The sequence below is a fragment of the Puma concolor genome, chromosome C1 (assembly GCF_028749965.1).
Source record: "Puma concolor isolate L17-30 chromosome C1, mPumCon1.1.hap2, whole genome shotgun sequence".
Taxonomy (NCBI): Eukaryota; Metazoa; Chordata; class Mammalia; order Carnivora; family Felidae; genus Puma; species Puma concolor.
The window spans coordinates 114,547,562-114,571,244 of NC_141674.1; the positions used below are offsets into that span (position 1 = coordinate 114,547,562).

The 23,683-nt window shown below is 40.1% G+C and overlaps 1 protein-coding gene and 1 long non-coding RNA gene across 4 annotated transcripts in view; both read right to left on the reverse strand.

Annotated features, from left to right (window-relative positions):
• The window catches only part of CNTNAP5 (contactin associated protein family member 5), an 811,538-nt gene that overhangs the window by 99,570 nt on the left and 688,285 nt on the right, over window positions 1–23,683 (reverse strand). For all 3 annotated transcript variants that reach the window (XM_086718348.1, XM_086718347.1, XM_086718349.1), the window contains 2 exons: window positions 11,450–11,689; window positions 2,741–2,965 (listed from right to left, as the gene is read on the reverse strand). In XM_086718348.1, the coding sequence (XP_086574474.1) occupies window positions 2,741–2,965; window positions 11,450–11,689 (465 nt within the window). The remainder of the gene's footprint in view (window positions 1–2,740; window positions 2,966–11,449; window positions 11,690–23,683) is intronic.
• Window positions 8,960–11,443, reverse strand: LOC147578398 (uncharacterized). The gene is made up of 2 exons (XR_015255155.1): window positions 9,995–11,443; window positions 8,960–9,751 (listed from the first exon to the last, which is right to left on the reverse strand). It is a non-coding gene; the product is annotated as an uncharacterized LOC147578398 (long non-coding RNA).

Below are 23,683 nucleotides of genomic sequence, written 5' to 3' on the forward strand. Positions count from 1 at the left end.
TTCTTCTTATGGTTTCTCCAACAAATTGTCATTTAATTACTGTCTGAAGACCTCTGATGGCAAGGGATTCACTCTTGCTCAAGGCATTTGCCCTATTATATAACCCCTGAATTCCTAGGAGATTCATCCTCAAAGTTAGACAATATCTAACTTGTAGTTAGGTTGCCTGAGAAATCTGGACAACTTCATTCCCTCATGTACCTGGACTGTCCATCAAAAACTGTAAGGCAGTTTCGAGTCTCTCTTTTTCCTTATGGTGTTTAGACAGCACTGCATCCTGTTTATTTTTCTTGCTCTCCACAGTTCCTGATACTGTGCAGTGGGGAATGGGTGGAAGAATTAAATGAATGGGGACATATCTCAGCTGTGTCTCTGTAGGACAAGGAGATGGCAGGAAGTGCCCAGGGTCCTAAATCATGGACTGTCCAGTGTGACAAGAGTTCCTACAGCAATGGGGGAGGTGGTTCTGAAGCAGTGAGGAGAGTGGGGGCATTCCATGACTAGTTCCTGCCTGGCCACTCATCTCTCTTGAAGCCTGAACTTTTAGTCTCTCCCTGAGACCTAAGCTTAAAACAAACAAACAAACAAACAAACAAACAAACAAGGCACAAGTATCTCCTTGCAATTAGCCAGGGCTTAAAGAACATAAATGCCCATAGGGTCAAGTAGAGCTTTCACGGAAGTGAGGCTTTAGAGTTTAAGAAAATAAGTGATCAGACAGAATTCAAGCATGCCCTCCTAATGAAATAAATTCAATTTATTTAAAGCACATTGTTTCAAAAAATAAATTAACACTCTTCATTTAGAGCTTATGGTTAAGGACATAAAGTATGCTACCAGACTCCAGGAGGGAAGACTGAATTATAGCTCTTTTACTTACTTGCTGTGAGATTTTAAGCAAGTTATTTAATCTCTGTATGCCTTAGTTGCTGGAACTATGAGATTAATACCGCCAATCACATTGGATTATCGTAAGAATTAAGAGCTGTGTACATTAATTAGAATGATGTCCAGAATGTGTGTGTGTGTGGAGAGAGAGAAGGAGAGTGTGTGGGGTAGTATTTATGTAATCAGATATACTTATTCCTGTTACGCACTGTCTATATCCACAGATACAACCTGGCAGGTACAAATGGGACATGGAACCACACGTAAGAGATGCTTTGCAGAAAACTTGCATCTCACTGCTCTGTAACTAACTTATTGTAGTCTAGCCACATCACAGCAGGATCGTCTAGCTTAGAGGAAAGATGGCGGGGCTGATTATCAGGAGATCTGGCCTCTGGTCTCAGCTGTGTCCCGAGTTATCTGCCTGGCCTAAGTTAATCAGTTAATCTATGCCTCAGCATCCTCAGCCAGCCTTATTCACCTCACAGAGACATTATGGGGGCAAAGTTTAAGAACTGACATGTTAATATAATGGTTCTAATCATACAAAGGTCTGCTGACTAATAAGAGGTCTAATAACCCATAATGGTTCCTTTCTCTCTTATAGGCTCTTCAAGATCAGATAGTCTTGGAGTGGTCAGTCACCACCCAGGCTCTCTCTCTCTCTCTTTTTTTCTTCCCTTGCATTTGCTCTTAGAATAAAATTGTCAGTGGGATGCTGTCATTCTTAATGTACTTCAGGCCTGATTCAACTCGCTCGCCCACCAGGTTTGATCTTTGTGTGAGGCTCACACATCATTCTTTACTTTCAGTGTCATAAATCATCAGAAAGCAAGATGAAGCAAAGAAGAAGACCTCCTACCACTCCCCCAATTCCAAAAAAAAAAAAAAAAAAAAAAGTAGAGCAAGAGAAATCGGTCTAAGGTCGAGAGAGGTCAGAGTATGGCTGCATATTCCAATGGCCTTCTATGGCCTCAGCACAGTCCATCCCAGGGATGGTTCTAAAGCCCAGCCTCCTCTCATTACATTGGCAAATTACAAGAGGAGAAAGAACATTTTCTTAATCATGGGAATGTGTTCTTTGAGATCAGACTACTGGGATGGCCACATCTTTGCCCTCATGACCAGTTCTAATACTTGTTCCATCCCTTAGGATTCTGATCTCACATGCTCTTGACCAGGACCAAAAGTCCTGCTCAGTGCTGGCTGGAATTATGTAGTGAGAAAACCTGACTTCCCCTAAGCACTGTCAGACTTGGTGTCCTTCAACATCCCTTGCATCAAGTGCGTTCCAGGCCCTGTACCCTTCTAACCTTTGCAGATTAAATTTTGTGTACATTGTCTTCAAAGTCTGATCCTCAGCACCAAGCCCCGTATTCCACAGTGTTTTGACTCACATCTACAACTTCTCTCCAAGACCCAGGCAATCGACTTCTAGGCATACGGCCTGCATTTATGCCAATTGTTTTAACGGCCCCCAGTAAAGGAGACTGCAGCAAAGATGACACGATATATGTGATGAGTGTCCTTCCGAAATTCAGATATGCTTATGATCTTCTCCTTTGCACTTAATGGACTCCAGCACAGAATAAATAATAAAGAATTACTGTGACACAGTTGAGGCAAATTAAAGTCAACGCATTTGAGACTTCAGCAATGAATTGATACTGGCCCTGAATACCAATTGCAAGTCATAAAGGTAAAGTACAATCAAGGTTTTGGCTGGAGCTCTGGCATTAAGCTGCCCAGGTGGGACCAAATTTAAGCTGAAATTCTGCAGCGTTCTGGAGGGCATGCACTGTCCCTCAGCCCAACATGACACTTCGTCAGGCTTCATGCTGTCAGTACTCACCATTCCTGCAGAGCAGGACGGCCAGGGAATCCTGAGAAGATGAATTGATGTAGAGCAAGAGGCTGGGCGCCTGAGCTGTCACAAAGCTAAATGCAATATTTTCCTTGGATGGAGCCGCATCTGTGTAAATCGCCGAGGATGAGAGGCTTATATTTTTGGTCACCGGGTAGGGTTCTTGAAACATATAAGTAACTGAAGTGCCAGCCTCAAAAACAGCAGAAACCTCTGAAACATAGAAGAGGGGAATGCACACATTGCCACATTTAGTCGATTATTCAGGCTAGCAATAACTGTTTATTGTTTGCTAAGCAACAAGCACTATGTGAGGTTTTTTTTTTTTTTTACCTGAATTATACAATACGCTTCCCACAATAAGTTCGAAGTGGCAGAAGTCATTACTCTTATTTACAAATGAGAAACATGAGGCTGCAGAGGTTAAGCACCTTGAACAAGGTTGCATAGCTTTAAAAAAGAGAGCTGAGATTTGCAACCTGGAGTTTAGTTCCAGCTTAACATACATTTGCGGTATAACTACCATGTGCCAGGCGGATTTCTAGAGAAGCAAAGATAAACCGTCCCTGCCGCCAGTACCGTAGTGATAAATTTTATTGCGACCTTCCTTGTTTCAAACTGAGGTTCTAACTGTTCCAGCTAGTAGTGCTTTTCTGGTGTGTTAGGAGGATTGTGAGTGGGTTCTACGTTACTGAGAATAGGACACTGGAGGAGGCTCTGCAGTAACCCTCTACGGTGTTGGATAAAATGTGAGGATCCATGGAAACAGAAGAGAGAGAATCCATGGAACTGGTAGAAAAGGCATGGGTATTCAACCCCTGGACTCCATTTTTTGGGATGTCTAGGAATTGACATTCGAGTCCAAAAAGAGCCAAGACTTGAGCAAACAGGGCTTCCTATGGGAAACAATTCCTATAGCATCGCACGTTGGATGGAGTTCTGCCGCCACCATGGAGAAAGGCAGCATCTACAAATTGATGACATTCAATTAGCAGGAATGTGCAAGTCACCCGCATTCCCTCTATAATATGCTTACTCCAACTGTTACCACTTTAGTTTGGTGGAACTGGCACAGGATTTGGCTTCAGCCCTGGGTCTGGGCTGGATCAATTTCATACTAGCTGTGTGGTCCCAGGCAAGCTAGTGAATCCTGTGGAGACTGTTTTGGCATCTGGTGGATGGGAATCGTAACACTTACGTCAACTATATTTCTCAGTGGATAAATGAGATACTGTGTGTAGAGCGCTTCTAACAGTTAGCCACTACAGTGTGAACTTACAGACTTTCCATATTAGAAGAGGCTTCAACCTGAACCCATCCCAATTTCCTTCACAAACTATCTGTTTATTGACTGCATACCCAACCCAATGCCGAAATATTTTCTTTCTTTTTTTAGATTTTCATGTGTATTTGTTTATTTTTGAGAGAGAGAGACAAAACACAAGCAGGGGAAGGGCAGAGAGACAGGGAGAGAGACAATCCCAAGCAGTCTCGGCCTTGTCAGCATAGAGCCCCATGCGGGGCTCAAACTCACGAACCCCAGTGAGATAATGACCTGAGCCGAAACCAAGGGTCAGATGCCACACTGACTGAGACACCCAGGTGCCCTGAGATATTCTTTTCTTTCAATCAAGGCTGCTCGTAAGTTCTCTTTCAATGTTACTGCTATAGAGTAATATACTATCAAGGCACAGAGGAAAGGTTCCTTTTAGAACAACATAGCTCAGATCTTGCAGCAAACCTTTACCATAAAGATAGCACAATAAACATGAACTCATATTGGCGTGATTGATTTCTTTTTTTTCCTGAATGATATGTGGAATTCACCTAATTCTCCATGAAATTTCTTGATTGAGTTGGTGGCACCTAGAACATAATCAAACCTGGCTTTCCCTTCCTAATTTCATTGCAAATTTGTTCTACCTTTGTGAAAATTCTATAACAGTCTGTAACAGTGCCAAAAAATTAAAGTTGCATATTTATGCATATTGGTGGCAGATTGGGAATACCAGTTCATTTTGACTAAAGGTTCAGAGAAAGTGTTCTGCATTTATCATTCAGGTTACAACATCCGTACTCCTGATTACAAAGATATGCAGCAGAGACTTGTGACAGAGAGGATTCCGGTTAATCATCAGCTTGATTCAAGCACTTTCCTTGAGTGAATTTCCTTGGGGACGCTTGGCCTGCATTTTGAGCTACTATCTCCTCGTTAACAGAATAATGGCTTTTATTTGATGTTGTGTGTGTGTTCAAATATAACTATAATTCAGAGCATTCTGTTATGAATAGCATATTAGATGTGGGCATATACAGATTTCATTTTTTTCCTTATACTTAGGACAGGAAATTACAATGTAAAGCATTTTTAAACTAGAAGTGTCCTACCAAATTTCTGTCTTCCCTTCTCCCCTAACCCCAGATGTAATTATTCTTAATGTTTAATTATTTTAATGTTTAATATTTAGATACTGTCACTTTCAACATAAAACTTCCTTCAGCAAAACACTGGATTCTATTATTCTCGAAGTTTCTTGTATTTTATAGTCTAAGATTTTAAGCTCCCTGAGTGATTTATCTGAACACACAAAACCACTGGTCTAATTGGAAGAAACATTTTAACTAGATGTGATCATCTAAAACTATGCTGATTACATTCTGAGAAGAAAGCTCATACATCAAACAAAACAAAACAAACCACAATGAGAGGTAGCCTAGAGTCTGATGTGTGTGTGACAGAGATGGTGATTCCCAGGACTGCGTGTCTCTATGGTCAGAGTAGCCTAATCAGACGGGAAAGAGGAGCTCCACACTGACCAGGAGTAAAGTGTTGAGTGAATTATAAGAAACAGCCGGGAAACATGGTGGCACTGCAGAGAATGTATCTCTGAGCCAGCTGTGGAGTCTGACGGACTGGGAGCTTGGAACCTGGCTGTGCCCCTTCTCCAACAATCTCATGGGATCCCCCTCAACCTCAGTTCAAACTGTCACCTACAAAGAGGGGTGGATTTAATCTTGTGGTGGGTAGAACAACTGAAAGACATTGTGTAAAAGCAGGACACATGGTAGGAACTCAATGGACAATAGTTGCTCTCAATAATAGGGACACAACTTAGAATGAGTATAAAGGTAATGAGTAAGCCAGTGATTACCTAGAAATTAATCAAGCTGTCATTAATTTGGCAAAACATCCAACTAAAAATAAATGATAAAATTGGCAATTTGAATGGTGAGTGTATATTTCGTAATATTAGACATGTTTAATTTTTCTTATTGCAATGATCCTGTGGATCTGTGTTTTTAATAAGCTCTTATCTTTTAGCAATACATATTGTAATATTTATAGACAAAATGATGTGATATTTGAAGTTTGCTTTGAAATAATAAAGGAGGAGGAGGATGTGAGTGTATAGATGAAATAAAAATGGCCATGAGTTGGTCATTTTTGAAGCTAGATAATGGATGCATGAGGGTTCTGAAACTCTTCTCCCTATTATCATACAGAATTGGTTTTTTCTGTAATAAAAAGTAAAAAAAAAAGAAAGATATGTTGGCAGGAAGGTAAATAATAAATAATTTTTCAACAGGTTTTTGGCAATTGGTAAAGAGTACCTAAATATGCATACTATTTTTTCACTGAAATTCCATTATGGAGAAAAAATCAATACATGTGTTTATCACAGCATTATTTTTGTGCAAAAATTGGAGCGGTCTAAAATTCCAAGACAATAATAAGAGCAAGCGCTCTGTAGGACTTTATTTGCCAGGCATTATCCCAAATGCTTTGTGAAGTGCTCGTTAAAATGTTCACCACAATCCTTCGTAAAGGATTTTTGAATTTTCTAATTTTTGGGGCGAGAAAACCAAGGAATCAGGAGGCAAGTTACACAACCAATGCCACACACTGTAGACTGTAGAGGAGCTAGAAGCTGAATTTAGGCAGATCAAGTGCCAGATTGCAGAATGGCACCACTGTTGGTAAGCTAAATTGCTCTGGGGATAGAATGGGTGACACGAGCAGAGGCAACCCCACCAGATGAAATATACTGCAGTCATTAAAACTGATGAATTATATTGAAATGTGTATAAAATGAAATAAAGAAAATTTAGGCATAAAATGTAGAGATGAAATGCAGAATTACAGCAGCTAGGTTAAATGCAAAGAAAAGAGCTAGAAGAAACTCAGATTTTCTTTTTAATGCTTGTCTTTCAGGAATTAGATTTTTTATTTTTCTAGATTTCCAAATATATTTCCAGGTAAATTTCCAAATATATTGTCTAACTTTTTAATTGGAAAAAAAATGACAACAGTATGACAGTTATACCTAGATTCTTCATACAATAGTGGGGGTTGAGGGGGGCTAAAGACAAGCACACATCAATAAATGGTGTTAGAATAGTTGGATATCCATGGGCAAAAGAATTAAATTGAACCCCTGCCTTACACCAGCTACAAAAATTAATTCAAACTGGATCAAGCTATAAAAACTCTTAGAGGAAACCACAGACATAAATCTTCATGAGATTCAGTTAGGCAATTATTTGTTAGACATAATACCAAACACAATCAACGAAAATAAAACAATAAGAGGAACTGTATGGTATGAAAATGAAAAACTTTTGTGCTTCACAAGGTCTAATGGAGAAAATGAAAATGGGAGAAAATATTTACAAAGCATATATCTAATGAGAGAATTGTAATCAGAATATGCAAACAATTCCTGCAACTAAAAAAGAAAAATAGCTCAATCAAAAAACAAGCAAAAATTTAAATTAATGTATCACCAAAAAAGGTATACAGTCAATAAGAACATGAAAGATGTCCAGTGTTGGGGCGCCTGGGTGGCGCAGTCGGTTAAGCGTCCGACTTCAGCCAGGTCACAATCTCGCGGTCCGTGGGTTCGAGCCCCGCGTCGGGCTCTGGGCTGATGGCTTGGAGCCTGTTTCCGATTCTGTGTCTCCCTCTCTCTCTGCCCCTCCCCCGTTCATGCTCTGTCTCTCTCTGTCCCAAAAGTAAATAAACATTGAAAAAAAAAAATTAAAAAAAAAATAAATAAATAAATTATTTAAAAGAAAGATGTCCAGTGTTATTTGTCATCAGTGAAATGAAAGTCAAAACCACAATGGGATACCATTTCACACATTCACAGTAACATGTCTGTTATTAAAAAGGCAGATAATTACAAGTGTTGGTGAGGATGTGGAGAGATTGGAATCCTTGTACTTTGCTGGTGAGAATGTAAAATGGAGCAGCCACTTTGAAAATAGTTTGCCAGTTTCCTCAAAAAATTAAACATACATTTACCATATGACACAGTAATTCTACTTCTAGGTATATGCCCAAGAGAACAGAAAATATAAGTCCACACAAAAACATATATATGAATGTTAATAGCATTATTTATAATAGCCAAATAAATGGAAACATCCCAATGGCCACCAAGTGATGAACAGATATGTGTGTGTGTGTGTGTGTGTGTGTGTGTGTGTGTGTGTGTGTTGGATCCATATAATGGCATAAAATACTCTTTGGAAACAAAAAAGGAACAAAATACTAAAAAATGCTATAGCATGGATGAATCTTAGAAACATGCTAAGTGAAAGAATCTAGACACAAAGAGGCTAGTGGTTCCATTTATCTAAAATGTCCAGATAGATAAGTAAATCAGTTGTTTTTTAGGGACAGTGGGGAAAGGTGAATGAGAGGTAGCTACTAATGGCTATAATATTTATTTTTAGGGTGATAAAAATATTCTGAAATTAAATAATGGTGATGGCTATGCAACTTTGTGAATATGCTAAAAATCACTTCATTATACAATTTAAAATGGTGGATTTTAGGGTATTAAAATTACATCTCAATTAAAAAAAGAGAGAGGGGCGCCTGGGTGGCTCAGTCGGCTAAGTGTTGACTTCAGCTCAGGTCATGATCTTGCGGTTTGTGAGTTAGAGCCCCACGTTGGGCTCTGTGCAGACAGCTCAGAGCCTGGAGCCTGCTTCAGATTCTATGTCTCCCTCTCTCTGCCCCTTCCCCAGCTAACACTCTGTCTCTCTCTCTCTCTCTCTCAAAAATAAATAAACATTAAAAAAAAGACACACACACACAAAGCAGAAAATAATATTTGAATCCTAATACTATATTCCTATACAGAATGAAATTAGGGTTTTTAAAGAGAAAAAAAGAAACCAAAAAGTGCTGGATGGATCTTCAGCTCTGACATTTATTAGCAAGTCATTAAAACTCCATGAACTTCAATGTTCCCAATATGTTAAATGTGGATGTTAATATCCTCCCCACTAGGCTGGTCATAAGGAATGTATGTTGCAGTCAATAACTACTAACTAATCTCAAGATTATTGTTACTTTGTACTATCATCAGAAACTGGAAGTGGATCAATGGATTATGGTTCTGGCCCAGGCATTGGTAACTCCACCCCACATATTTCCAGTATCTGCACCCCCTAAGTTACACATGCCCTACTAGTTAATAACATAGAAAAGCACCCTTGTTCAGGACCATCACATAGCTAATGGCTCCCATGGTACACTTCCGTAGGCAATTGGTGTGGCTAGAAGACTAGGTTAAAAGGTTTCTTCTATATACTATGCAGGTACTGAATATAAAGGGAATTATTTCCTTAGATTTATGAGAAAGGGGTGAAAGTCTGGGGCTGTGAAATATGAAGCAAGCTGAAAAGGCTAAGCACATATTTGTCTATTTTGCTTATAGATCAAAGTAAAAAATGGGGAGAGAACACAGGCTATTTCAATATATGCAGCAAAAAGATATGGGGGTAGGGACAGAAGATACTTAATCAGAGTTGTTTCAGGGGAAAGAAAAAGCCAATGAAAAATTAGGCTAAATTTAGAACAATATGATCTATGAGATGTCTGACCAATGTCTCTGGAGAAATATAGAACAACACTGTTCTTTTTTTTTTTTTTTCTTTCAAAACATACAACTTGGATATAGATCCTGTAAAACAATGCTAGTATACCTTTGTTTTTTTTTTTTTTTTAATTTTTTTTTCAACGTTTATTTATTTTTGGGACAGAGAGAGACAGAGCATGAACGGGGGAGGGGCAGAGAGAGAGGGAGACACAGAATCGGAAACAGGCTCCAGGCTCTGAGCCATCAGCCCAGAGCCCGACGCGGGGCTCGAACTCACGGACCGCGAGATCGTGACCTGGCTGAAGTCGGATGCTTAACCGACTGCGCCACCCAGGCACCCCTAGTATACCTTTGTAACTAGGCCTGGTGGTGTTTATTCTGTATTTGCTTCTTCTGGGACTAGACTAAGGGTGGCATTTAAGGTGTTTTTTTTTTTAGGGGAAGTTAATCAGAGACCTCACTCAGGGTGAAAATCCAGTGGTGTCTTTGTGTCTCTTAGCACATTAAATACCTACTGGGATGGGGCCACTTTATGTCAAGCTCATGAAGGAAGGGCCCAACACACTGTTGGCCCTAAAGTTTGTACCATTATTTTTTTCCCCCAACAAATACAATGGTTCTCAACAATAATAAGCAAGTAATTCAATCTGACTGGGGAGAGGGCCAGTGTGAACGATGAAGAGCTTAAATTACAGAGTCCTTCAAAGGGAACACTGAGTGCTCCTCTCTTCTCCATTGTTTTTAAGTTCCAACAGGAAATTGGACTAAATAAAGCACTGTTTGGTAGAGGTGTTTGTGAAATGAGTTTTAATCAATTGACAAGAATTGTGTATAATTGTCATCATTGTTTATATGTAAATGGTGTTTCAAAGTAATTGAAACATTTTAATAGCTTAAATGCTGCTCTTGAAATATTGTGTACATTATTTGTTCAACAAACTTTTTTCTTTCTATCAATAAAATAAACTTTACAATCTTGCGAATATTGGTAGGAGACCTAATCTTTTGCCTTTGTGTTTGAAAAAATACTAAGTGTTTATACTGAATAATCCCATTTTATAGTTTGTAGAGTTATCTTAATTTTTCTAGAGAATTTACACCATGATCATCACTCCTCGTTCAAGATATACATCCATCATGGTTAGTTTTGCCAATGCAATGAAATAATAAGATTAGGAGGGGATATAGAAAGACACCGGGGCAGGGATTTTGATCTCTGTGTTTCATTCCCAGACCCTTGATGAACTAAATGTGAGTTTCCAGGCAAGGCTTTTAAAGCTTCAGACCGTACTCACATCATCTGCAGAATAGGGATATTTTACTAGATGTATGCTATTGATTTTACTAGATGTATGCTAGATGTCTACTCACTTACCTATAAGCTCTCTTTGTAAAAAATGCTTTAAAATGACTTTAAGCCTCCTTGAGACACTTCCAGGGGTAGATTCTATAATTCTGTGATTACACGTGTGGGCTAAGGAACTGGAACTGGGAAGATCAGTGCACCCCTGGCAATCTGGCTGATACAACAGAAATGAGAGTCCACTTCTCCCAGGCCTCAGCTGGCCCCTGGGCCAAGGAGACATGTTATGCTGTTACTATCTATCCAGTTCAACTGTACTGCCAATGTCAACACACAGTGAGATGGGTATATGTAATTGTGTTGAGGAGTTACACAGAGTCTTTAAACAGAGTGAAACTGAAGAAGATAAATGATCGCTTGGGAACTGACGGAGGGCATGAATTGACCATGGCCTGGAGGCACTAGAATACAACACGGGAAAAACAGAGGTGCCCATTGTACCTTTTTTGCAAAAGGGCCCTTCATATGGTGAATTGGTGCAATCACACGAGTACCCACTGTACTTCTCCACGCACTTGCCCCCGTTGTGGCAGATGCTACCATAAGTGCTACAATGGCCTGGGCATCCCGGCCGGACTCCAGACGTGACCTTGGCCCTCTCCTCCAGGTCCAACTTCTGCCCATTCAAGTGTAATGAGCGTATGCATCCTAGGAAGCCTTTCTGTCTTGATGATGTTCCCCCTAAGCAGTGAAAAATAAAAGAAAAAAAAAGTAAGGTATCATACCATTCAATGTTTTAGGTTTAATAGCGAGATACTCATAACAGTTATGTGTCGTTCTGTTGTCCTGCTGTGTTGAACTTTTCAATTATAGCTTCAGGTGAGAATTAGGAATTCAAACAGCATGTGCAAAATGCATTGCATGTCTCTCCAGGCCGGGAAGAAACTCACCCCAACTCAAAAAAAAAAAAAAAAAAAAAAAGAGAGAGAAGAAAGAAAGAAAGAAAAAATAATATGCTTCACGTGGAATCCTGTACCTTACATGTTTCAGACAGAAACTTTCGATCACCATGTTCCTTGCAAATGAAATAAAATGTGTTCTGATGTAGTCTCCAGCAGATTTTGTCTGAAGTAGAATGCACAAGGGAGATTGTCCCTTCGGACAAAGTGAGAAGCAAGTTGTTAGGCACATGAAGTTAGAACATGGGAACAAGTCTTGCATGGCTCCTGTAGTGCGATGCGAGCCCTGGAAGGAGGGCGGGCTTTGGGACACAGACATGGAGTCATACTCCAGGTCACTAGCTGATTAGCCACATTGACCACTGGATGACCTCATCTTAGCTACTTGATCTGTAAAATAATAATAAGTCTGTTTAGTGTATTTTCATAAAGCTTAGTTAAGATCGTGGAATGCAGTATGTGTTCAATCATTACTCTTTTCTATGCCTTCTCCTGAGCCCTTACAATGACTGGAACCAGTAGGTCATTTATATGTATGTGTATATATAAAGAGAGACAGAGAGCACTATCCTAGCACTTACCTCCAAATTATTATTTGGAAGAGAAATTTCTCCTTCTGGAATACAGAACCGGATTATAACCCAACTTTTCTGCTGTGGGTACATCCTGAAGTTCTCAGAGAGATTCACAATGCTCTTTGCAAATTATTTAAGAATGGAGTAGATTCCAAGTGACAGAGGATTTTGTTACCATTGGGAACCCAGGACTCTACTATCCCAAACCTCAGATATCAGAAAAATGTGAACAGAGAGACAATAAGCCAAGAAATTAAACTAAATCTCACCAGGAGATATTTATTTTTAATTTTTTAATGTTTATTTGTTTTTGAGAGAAAGAAAGAGCATGAGCAGGGGGAGGGGGATGGGCAGAGACAGAGGCAGAGGAGGGTGGGAGACACAGAAACTGAAGCAGGCTCTGGGCTCTGAGTGGTCAGCACAGAGCCTGATGCAGGGCTCGAACTCATGAACTGGGAGATCATGACCTGAGTGGAAGTCAAACGCTCAACTGACTGAGCCACGCAGGCACCCCCACGCCCCCCCAATCAAGATATATTTATTTATTTGGTGCTTGGAATCATGGGAGATCCCAAAGAAGACACGGGCCCAGACTGCCTTTAAAAACAAAAGTTCTAGTCCAAATTCAACACTGTGGCCTCAAGTCCACACACATGAATAAAGGGAGGATACACTTAGGTCTTCAAGGTCTACAAAGTGTACTAACAGAGAGAAAAAAAAAATAATAGGAGCAGGACCAACTTATCATTTATTTTGTGTATCCATCAACTCTCCTTTCTGAGCCCCATTCATTTCTAGTCCTACAATCCTATTAAATCTTGGTCTAGCAAATGCCCACATAAAAATATATTCCCACCAGGGTGGATACAGATGAGAATTCCAAATGTGTCATCTCAGAAGAGGAATATAGATGCTAAAGCAAGAAACAAAGCGGTAACTTGAAGAAATAAGTCAGGTAACCTAAAATTTCCTGGCATCCGTCAGCCTGGCAGGCTGGACAAGGAAATAATTGGAAATGGGGATGATGGGAAGGTACCGTGGGGTTAAGGGGGTTTTGTGCCTTCCCTGAATCACACCAGGCCTACAGACACATCAATATGTGTACGGCAGTCACCGGCTGCATCCACAGACAGACATAACGTTGCTAAAGGATTAATCGAGTCTTTTATTCTGAAATAATGGTGAAACTCTACTGTATTTTCAGTTCTGATAAGCGATACCCAAAGAGGGCCAGGAGGTCAAACCCAAATTGCATTCTCCTGCCTGTCTCAATTTGAGGGAGTAAATCTCCTTTCAACCGCAAGATAAATCAATTATAAATACAAGCAGATCATAAAGGAAGGCTCATTATTTCTTTCCCAGAGATTGTACAGAATAAAGAGGGGAGGATTGATGTAGTCAACCATTTTGCCTCCCCCCTCCCACCCCTTATTTTGTAGTTACTCTCTGCAGTAGATTTGAATAACTCTTCATACATCTTGTTAGGGGCATTTTGCTTCTAGCAGAGGTGGAAATGCAAGACCTATTGCACATTTTCTCGTGTGTGACTTAGTCAACAAGTTTATAAATGGAGACAAGAGTGGCTGGGGTGGTTTCTCTGGCAGAAATGTGCTCCTTGAGGGTTGAGACATATGGAACATAGAGAGAATGACCTAAAACAAGAGGAGCATTTCATTCCCAGATGCTTACAAAACAAATGCACAATGAACTATGAACTAAGTTACACAACGAACTAACTTTCAGGGTTCACCTGACTGATTTTCATTCTTTATGAACGGTAAAAAACTAGAGGTCGGGCTTCTCTTTTGTCTTCCTGGAGAGGTAATAGGTAGACTGAGAATAGAATAATTCCAGAAAGATGCCCCTCACCCACACATTCACACCCAGTCAGGTTGCTAGATCTCTCCATTTTCTGATGTTGCCTACTACCTGTAGAGTATTGGTGTAGATGTGAACCTTCTGTGAAACTTGAATAGGATACAGAAATGTAGCCACAATCTTCCCACCCCCTCCTTCCACACAGTCCTCCCCCTGCCCCCTCCCAACCTAGCCCTGCAGATTTGCTCTCCCAGCTATCTCTGGCTCCATCTACTTTTTTTTTTTTTTTTAATTTTAGTGTAGTTAACGTAAAGTGCCATCTGCTTCTTTATACACCTAGAGCCAGAGTCCTAGTACAATGCTCCTCACTCCAACTTGACTCCCTTTGACAACCTTCCAACTGATTTTGTACCCTCAGTCCTGATTCTTCCCATCCATTCATTACTTTGGACTCGGCTATTTCTATTTAATGCTCTTCAGAGACTACTGATTGTCCTCAGGATCAAGTTCAAATCCTTAGCACAGATGGTACAGTATGAAAGATCTAGCCTTCATTTACCTCTCTAGCTCTCCCCCTCCCCCCGGCCCATATTCCCTTCTCTGACTTCAGTGCACCGGGCCTTCTGAACTACTAAGGCTCCCCAATGCCCTATGGTCTTGACTTTGGATCTCTTCATGTACTTGCCATAATGTGGTATGTTATTGTCTCCATGCATTCCACAATCCCATTACTCCACCCTTGTCTTTATACACACACACCTGCATTCATATACACACATCCTTTCCTCACATAGTTTCTGCAACCCAGTATTTAGTTATTTTATTTAGTTGTCACTTTTTAAAAAATGAGAAAAAATTTTTAAATTCGAATAAATCTTTGAAAAATCAGAAGAGATGTTAACAATGAACCTGCTTTCTTGCATGGCAAATGTCAGCTGTAGCCACGCTGTGGTCAGTTCCTTTAAGACAGGGACTTCCATCCCCACTTGGCCACATTCTCCTCCGGGACCACTTCATTCATTCATATGGCCTTCCCTGCCCTTGCAGGTATTTGATTTTTAAGCTGCTGCTCTAAGCTCTAATATACTTTTCTCTTTACTCACCTGAATCTTGTCTACAGTTCATTAAAAGGTTGGAACAACAAGAAAAAACAACAACAACAAAACTGTAGCGTCATACTTAAAGCACTTGAAAGTCATGATTTCGAGGTTTGTAGTTAATCTGCAAGCTGACCAAGAATCAGAACAATGCTTCTAATTTAAAATAAAAATTACATTTCAAAAATACTTGTCTGCTAGAAACTTTAAAAATAACTCATTGAGAGGTGCCTGGGTAGCTCAGTTGGTTAAGCATCCAACTTCAGCTCAGGTCATAATCTCGCAGTTCATGAGATAGAGCCCTGCGTTGGGCTCTGTGCTGACATCTCAGAGCTTGGAGTCTGCTTCAGATTTTGTGTCTTCCTCTCTCTCTGCCCCTCCCCCACTCATGCTCTGTTTCTCCCTATCTCAAAAATAAATAAACATAAATTAAAAAAATTAAAACAATAAGATAAAATTAACTCATTGAATACCCCAAGGAAAAGAAGGCATTCTTCAAATTATTCACATTGTATAGCTGAGGAAACTTAGTGTCAGAGAGATTGTTTTGGCCAGAGTCAAGAATCAAACAGATTTTCTTTTTTTTTATTAAAAAAAATTTTTTAACATTCATTTATTTTGAGAGAGAGAGACAGAGCACAAGCACTGGAGGGGCAGAGAGAGAGAGGAAGACACAGAATCCAAAGCAGGCTCCAGGCTCTGAGCTGTCAGCACAGAGCCCGACCTGGGGCTTGAACTCATGAGCTGTGAGATCATGACCTGAGCTGAAGTTGGACACTCAACCTACTGAGCCACCCAGGGGCCCCTCAAACAGATTTTCTGTGGCAGAGCCAGGTGTCGGACTGGGGTCTCTTGACCTTCAAAGCCTGCATACCTTGAAAGCTCTAAAATCCTAAAATGAATGAAATGATTAGACAACTTGAGTCATTCCTATAACCAAGGGATCCTTCTACCTTCTTACCTTTATCTCTACCATGTTTTCCCCCCCCATCAAGTAATATACACATAGGCATTTATTCTCTTGACCTCCACCTCACCCTTCTGGATAACTATCACTATTGGTTAGCTTGTTGGCCTAGCGAGAAGCAGTTCTGCCTGAGACTCTTCAGCTGGCCCTTGGTAACAAGCATGTTCATTGTGATGATATTTCCTTGAATTACATACAAAAGTCACTATCATCATTCTAAGCCTGTCTTAGAAAACCTCCATGTGTCAGCTCCATACATGCTCATCGCTTCCAGAGGAACATCTCAATTTTGTTCTGGTCTTTGGCACCAAGTGCAAAAGCCTCTGTTTCTCTCGTGGGTGCCTGTTCTCTTTCCTCCTCATGCTCAAGCAAAACTCCTTGAATCAAACACTGAATGTGCAAAACATTCACTGAATGTGCAGAGCAAAACACTGAATGTGCCAGGTTGGGCTCTGGATTCACAAAGATAATAACTCTTTCTGTTTTTCTACCTTTCTTTCTTACTTTTTTGACGTTGAACTTGGAGTAGCTGTTTTTTATATGAATCACAATAGCTAAATTAAGTACTGGTACATGTACCACCTAGATTCCAAATTCTAAAGTGACAGAGGATTTAGCATATACCTAATGGATAAAAGCAAATACACTAACCATCATTTGTCTTCTGCTTTTATCCTGCCCGTCCAACTGACAGTCTTGGTACCAGAAGGAAATCCTAGGAGAAACTTTCATTCCAAAATATGATTTTCTTAAAAACAAGGCATGTGTCTGGTTGAGTTTGGCCAGATATAGTGATTTCTTGCTCAAAAATCAATCAAGACACTCTATGTAACAATACAAGTGGCACTAACTCGATGTTTAAAAGGTCAAATAACGATGCAATAGTCAAGTTGAACTAAAAGCTTACTTCTTATACAGCACCTTCTATGCACTGTGCTTCACAGACATATTCTGATAATCCTCACTACAAACTGGGACCTCAAATAAAACACGAATCCTCCTCAAAAAATTGGGAAAGAGATTGTTAACTTAGAATCACATAACAACAGATTGAAAGTATTTCCTATTTGTTTGGTGGAAATGAATGTTGTGAAAAACTTATCAAGAATAATTCAGCAATGTGTATCAAGAGCCATGAAAACATTATTATCATTGGCCTTATTCTACCTTTTTAAACGAATATCCTAACATGGAGCTAGTGGTGATGATTACACCCCAAAATAATTAATTTAGCTTCATACATAGTCATTACAAATAGTGTATTATGTGCACAAATAGTATAATTATCTACCTAGAAAATCCCCTCAAAACAATAATGACAAATTATTACAATTAAAAGTATAAGAATGTGGATGGATATAAACATCAACGTGCGAAATCAATCATGGTTCTATATAGCAATGATAACCAACTGGAAGACGGAATAGCTAGGAAAAAATCCTATTTAACAACAAAAGCAGCAAAACACCTTGAAATTAACAAGATGTGTATATATAAAGGAAATGATACAATTTTACCTTCACTCCTAAGGATACCTGAAGAAACAAAACATGCTTCAGTATGAGTCAGTAATGTATAGTTAGTTCCTTTAACACAATACAATCTAATCAATAGCCCCCAAAATTATTTTCATAGAACATGAAAAGCTAAATCTAAAATCCCACAAGAAGAGATACAGGATTAAAAACAGGAGTGAAGTAGGTATGTGTGTGTGTGTGTGTGTGTGTGTGTGTGTGTGTGTACGCACGCATGTGTAAGGGGAAACCTCTCCTATTCAGTATCAAAATATGCCCTTTAAGTGTGTGCCCTGTAAGTGGTGCAGTACTTAGGGGAAAAAAATCTATGTAAATAAAACAGAAACCAGAAATTTATGGGTTTTGTTTTTGGTTTTGTTTTTGTGTTCGGTTTTAGTAAGCTCTATAGCCAACGTGGGGCTGGAACTCTTGACCCTGAAATCAAGAGTTGAATGCTTTCATGACTGAACCAGCCAGGCACCCCAAGAAACCAGAAACTTCTAAGAATTCCAGAAACAGACTCTTTATATAGAAAGATGGCTTTTACATTATAACATACATTAGAGTTCTAAGTAACTAGGAAAAAGAGGAACCATGAAATAAATGGAGATGGGAAATTATTTTGGAAAATAAATAAAATTACAATCCTACCTCAAAACCTTAAACAAATTCCAGATACATTAAGGATATAAAATAAACATGGCAACAAAACAAGCAAAAACTGAAAATATTAGGTAAAACACTAGACAGCAGTTTAATATGCTATTTATATTGACATGCTATGGTCTCTGAGGCATATTTGAAGTCAAAAAGCAAACGAAAACAAACAAACAAAAAACAGTGAGAAAGCTGTGGTATAATACCTATAAATATATCGTTTATGTAAATATAGCCACAAATAATAATATTGTACAGTGTTTCCTCAGGGTACTTAAGTGTATGTAAGAACATTGAACACTGTCTAGAAAGTCTCATACTGGGCTAATATCGGTTGCCTCTAATAAGAGTATTTGGAGGTATTATTGACTAATTCTCAGTGAACATGTATTTGCATATTGATTGTACACTTTAAAATAAATCTTTTCATTTATTATGTACATTATGTATAATGCTGTTGCTCTCCTTCTTCTAAAAGTCATTTTGGAAGTAATCTTCTATCAAGTTTCAAATATAACTCCTTGCTACAGAATTGTGTATATCTCTGAAAGCCATTTATTAATCCACATGGTATTTGGGCATTAAGGAAAACCTGTCTCAGCATCAGCATGTTTTTGTCTGGAGTGTGGGTCAGGGTGTGTCAGAGGTATTTATCTTGCTACTTGGGTTTTCTGTAAAGTAAAGAGGCTTGCTTTTTTGTTGTTTTTTCTTCAAGACTACCGGCTAAAAAACAAATATTTGCTTTCTTTTTAACAGAATGGTGGCAGGGCCCAACATTTTGCCCAGGCAGAGCGCTAAATATACATCCTGTGGAAATCCTCTTTTGGTTATTTACATCCAGGAGGAGGGGGAAAGACAAGCAAGCACTTGAATGGTGCTTCTGTTTCTGTTGCTAATGTGGAGCCACAGGGAACAAATCCCACTGCAGTTCAAGGTGGCTGATTAGGGTTTTGCATATCATCTGGAGGAACCCCTGAAGGAATATCAAGATGATGAAGCAGCAAAATTCCCATAATCCTAACGACGGGTCTAGAGTAGCCACGGGAGCCATTTTGACGAATAGGAACATGTCCCATCTTGCCAAGATGAGTGCCAAGCCATGCCTCACCGTACTCTCCTCTGCCAGTTTTTGAAGATGAAAAATCACTATCAAAAATAGCTTTAAAGAAAAGATACAAAGGTTCCCGTGAAAGAGGAGCCTTCCTGCAAGGGCAATGGAATGAAAAATACCGTATGAGCTCCCGGTCTTTTCTAGAATCAGCTGGAGCATCTACATTCTTCCCAGCTGGCTGCCCGGCGACATCCTTGTCCTATTAGCACCAATGTCTGGATTTTCTGTATGCTAGGGCCCCTGGCAGTCACTGGCTAGTTTTCTCCAGCATGGCCTTACTGAGAACAAATACGGTCCCAGGAGCTAAAGCACACACCCATTTAAAGAAATCAGCAGATAAAGAAAAAGCTCTATAATTATGAGCTTTCAGAATTTTCCCCAATCTTTCACCTGACCCAGAGCAATTTTATGAGTGATACCAGGAGATCCTAAAATATTAAAAAAAAAAAAAAAAAGCCTGAAATTCACTAAATAGGAGAGTAGCAATGGCAGGTCAGGGCCAACCAGTTCTCAAGTCCAATCTATTAACGCTGTCATGACATTTTGATGCATTTGTGCAGTAATCACTCTGGGTCTTTTTCTTATCCCAAGCTTTCTTTGGGGAAGTGATGGCTGCAGTGTGACTAGGGACGTACCATCAAACGTGTGTGTTCTTTTGCCAGAAAAAAAAGATTAGCTGTAACTTGGAAATTAAGCAAAAAACATGGATGATGTTTATCTAGTAGAGATGCAAATAATTTCTTTCCAGTAGAACAGATAACTCCAAAGATGGCCTGATTTGAGCAACACTTGTATATTTAACACCAAAACCTTATCCTAACTTTTTTTGTTGTTGTTAAATTGCCTATACATATCCTAGATTTTCAGATGCTCTCTGAACTGGCCATCACATCTTACTGGCTTCCTTGCTAACAAATGAATTAAGTAAAGTCTCTGACACAAGTTTATTTTCTATTTGCCCATGACTCATGATTTTATATATTTGAAGACTATTTGTATATATTTAATGATTATTTATTTTGATACAGAGCAAGAGAAAGAGAGAGAGAGAACGTGAATGGGAGAGGGGCAGAGAGAGAAAGAGAGAAACCCAAGGTTCCTGAGATCATGACCTGAGCTGAAATCCAAGGTCAGATGCTTAACTGATGGAGTCACTCTGGCGCCCCTTGAAGATTTTTTTTTTTCAATGTTTATTTATTTTTGGGACAGAGAGAGACAGAACATGAACGGGCAAGGGGCAGAGAGCGAGGGAGACACAGAATCGGAAACAGGCTCCAGGCTCTGAGCCATCAGCCCAGAGCCCGACGCGGGGCTCGAACTCACGGACCGCGAGATCGTGACCTGGCTGAAGTCGGATGCTTAACCGACTGCGCCACCCAGGCGCCCCATTGAAGATTATTTTTTAACACATATTACAAGCATCAGTTAAAATGTTGTTCTTATTATGAGAACTTAAAAACTGTGATGGACAAGTCTTCATCCCCCAATGTATAATAAGTATAATAATAATAATAATAATAATAATAATAATAATAATATAAATATAAGGAGGTTTTAGTCTTTGTAAACATGAGGCAAGCTGGATGTATATCATCCACATTTCCTTCTTGGAATGCAGGTATCCAGAGAGGCTAAATGGCCTTCAGGAATAAAAGGAAGGAAACAAGGTAGCTTTGCTGAAAAGAAGGTAGCAAAGAAAAAGAGGGTGAATAGACCCAGAGGCAAAAAGTGATGGAACCAGGCCAAAACCATTATGCAGCTTGTTCTGGAAGAAAGGAAAAGCTATGGATGTCAGGGACCCCAGAATATTGGCGGTATTGTAAAAAGAAATGGAAACTCAACATAAATATAATCCATCCATTGGCCTGCACTATAACTTCTAGAAAGGGGCTCCTCTAGGGCAAGAGCTTTTTCTTACTCAGGATTGTGTAGGTGAGCACCCAGTGAGTAGACAGCCAAATCTGGCCTTCAGGGCAACAACTTCACCCTACCAGTAGTGTCAACTCCCACCTGTTTGATAACTTAATTTCCCCAGGGAGGTATATGAAGATGAAAGGCAGGGAAGGGAGGGTCTCTGAGGACAAAGGTTTTGGGGGATGGCAAGTGGAATGGGAAGCAGAATGGCATTGGACCCCATTGCTTTAAGATACTTTAAGATGCTTCAGGGCTCAAAGCAGGGCTCTGGTGCAATGCAGATGGCAGCAGGGAATGCGCTGTCCTGAGGCTCCCCTAGGAAGAGCCCACTCACGGGTACCCAAATAAACAACAGGGCAGAAAAGCACTGCCTGCTTTGAGGTTTTGGACATTTGGGCTCCAGTCGTACTCCGGGAAACCTGAACAAGCAAGTGACTGGCCAAGCTGAGAGAGGTGCTCCCTGCACACCGAGTTGTGCACACGCATCCCAGGCTGCCTTCTAAGCACCGATTCCTTTAGAGACTGTACGAAGTCTCCTACTAACCTCATTCCCCAGTGTAAGGAGGAGAGAGGCAGGGAGTCAGCACACACATGTAAGAGGGATAGAGTCTGGAAGCTGCCTCCAGATCAGACTTGAGAGCCACACCCCCTTAGCTCTGCTCACCACCACCCCCCCACACCCCGCCCTTGGATATCAACCCTACACTGCACCCTAAGGGAACCTGGCTTAATGGTTCCCTAATGGGAACCCCTGCTCCCCATTCAAAGCCTGTACTTATATTAAAAATTTTATTTATTTATTTATTTATTTATTTATTTATATGCTTATTTATTCTTGAGAGAGAGAGAGAAAAACAGAGTATGAGTGGGAGAGGGGCCAGAAAGAGAGAGAGGGGGGAATACACAAAATCTGAAGCAGGATCCAGGCTCTGAGCTGTCAGCGCACAGCCCAACATGGGGCTCAAACTCACGAACAGCAAGATCATGACCTGAGCCAAAGTCGGACGCCCATCCAACTGAGGGACCCAGGCGCCCCTAAAGCCTGTACTTCTTAAATAGCAAATGAATCTTATTTATTTTCATGCTCCTGTTGTCCAGCCCAGGGCTGAGAGCAGAATGTACATTCAGGAAAAAAAAAAAAAAAAAAAAAAAAAAAAATTAATGAATTGTGACCAAAAGAGAAAGAACTAGTGAGAGAAAAGAGTAAGGACACAGTGGCAGATGGAATGGGGCATCAGACATCTTGCAGTGAGCATTTTCTCCCCAACCCAGCAAAAATGGTGCATTACCTGCTATAAAGAATGTCTTGGTCCTCAGGCGCCTGGATGGCTCAGTTGGTTAAGGGTCCGACTTTGGCTCAGGTCATGATCTCATAGCTCATGGGTTTAAGCCCCGTGTAGGGCTCTGTGCTGACAGCTCAGAGCCTGCAGCCCGCTTTGGAGACTGTACCTGCCTCTCACTCTACCTCTCCCCCTACCTCTCCCCAGCTCATATTCTGTCTCTCTCTCTATCAAAAATAAGTAAACATTAAAAAAAAGAAAAAGAAGAAGAATGTATTGGTCCTTCAGGTGTTTTGGACAAGGAAGGAAGAGAGGATAAGGCTGATATGTGACAGAACAAAAAATAAACTTGCCTTAAAATACTACTTCAATTAAAACAAAAACTGAAAATTACTTCGATTGAAAACAAAACAAAATAAAACAAAACTGGGTTGGCTTTTTGCTGCTGCCTCACTGGCAACAGGGGCTCAGAGAAGGACAGTCTCTGAAGGTCATGCCGGCTCAGATGTCTCCACAAATGGGTGTCGGATGTGGTCGGCTTTCAGTTTATTTCATGAAACTTACAGTATCATTGAATCACAAATGGAGGGACTTGTCTGGGCACATTCTCTGATCTGATAAATGAGCCCATCTTTGCCCACCAGAGCACAGGGAAAACAATAGCAACCGCCATGTGAATCCAGTGAAAGCCCCTCAGAGCAAGCTTGTGTATACCATGTAACAATTTGAAAGCCGGGTTTTGAAAATTCCTTTACCTTTGAAAGCTGGTTGCTAAGACAACGGCCGTTGTAACTTTCCCTTTTAAAAAGGCCCTACCCCAGCTTTTGGGGCATTCACATATCA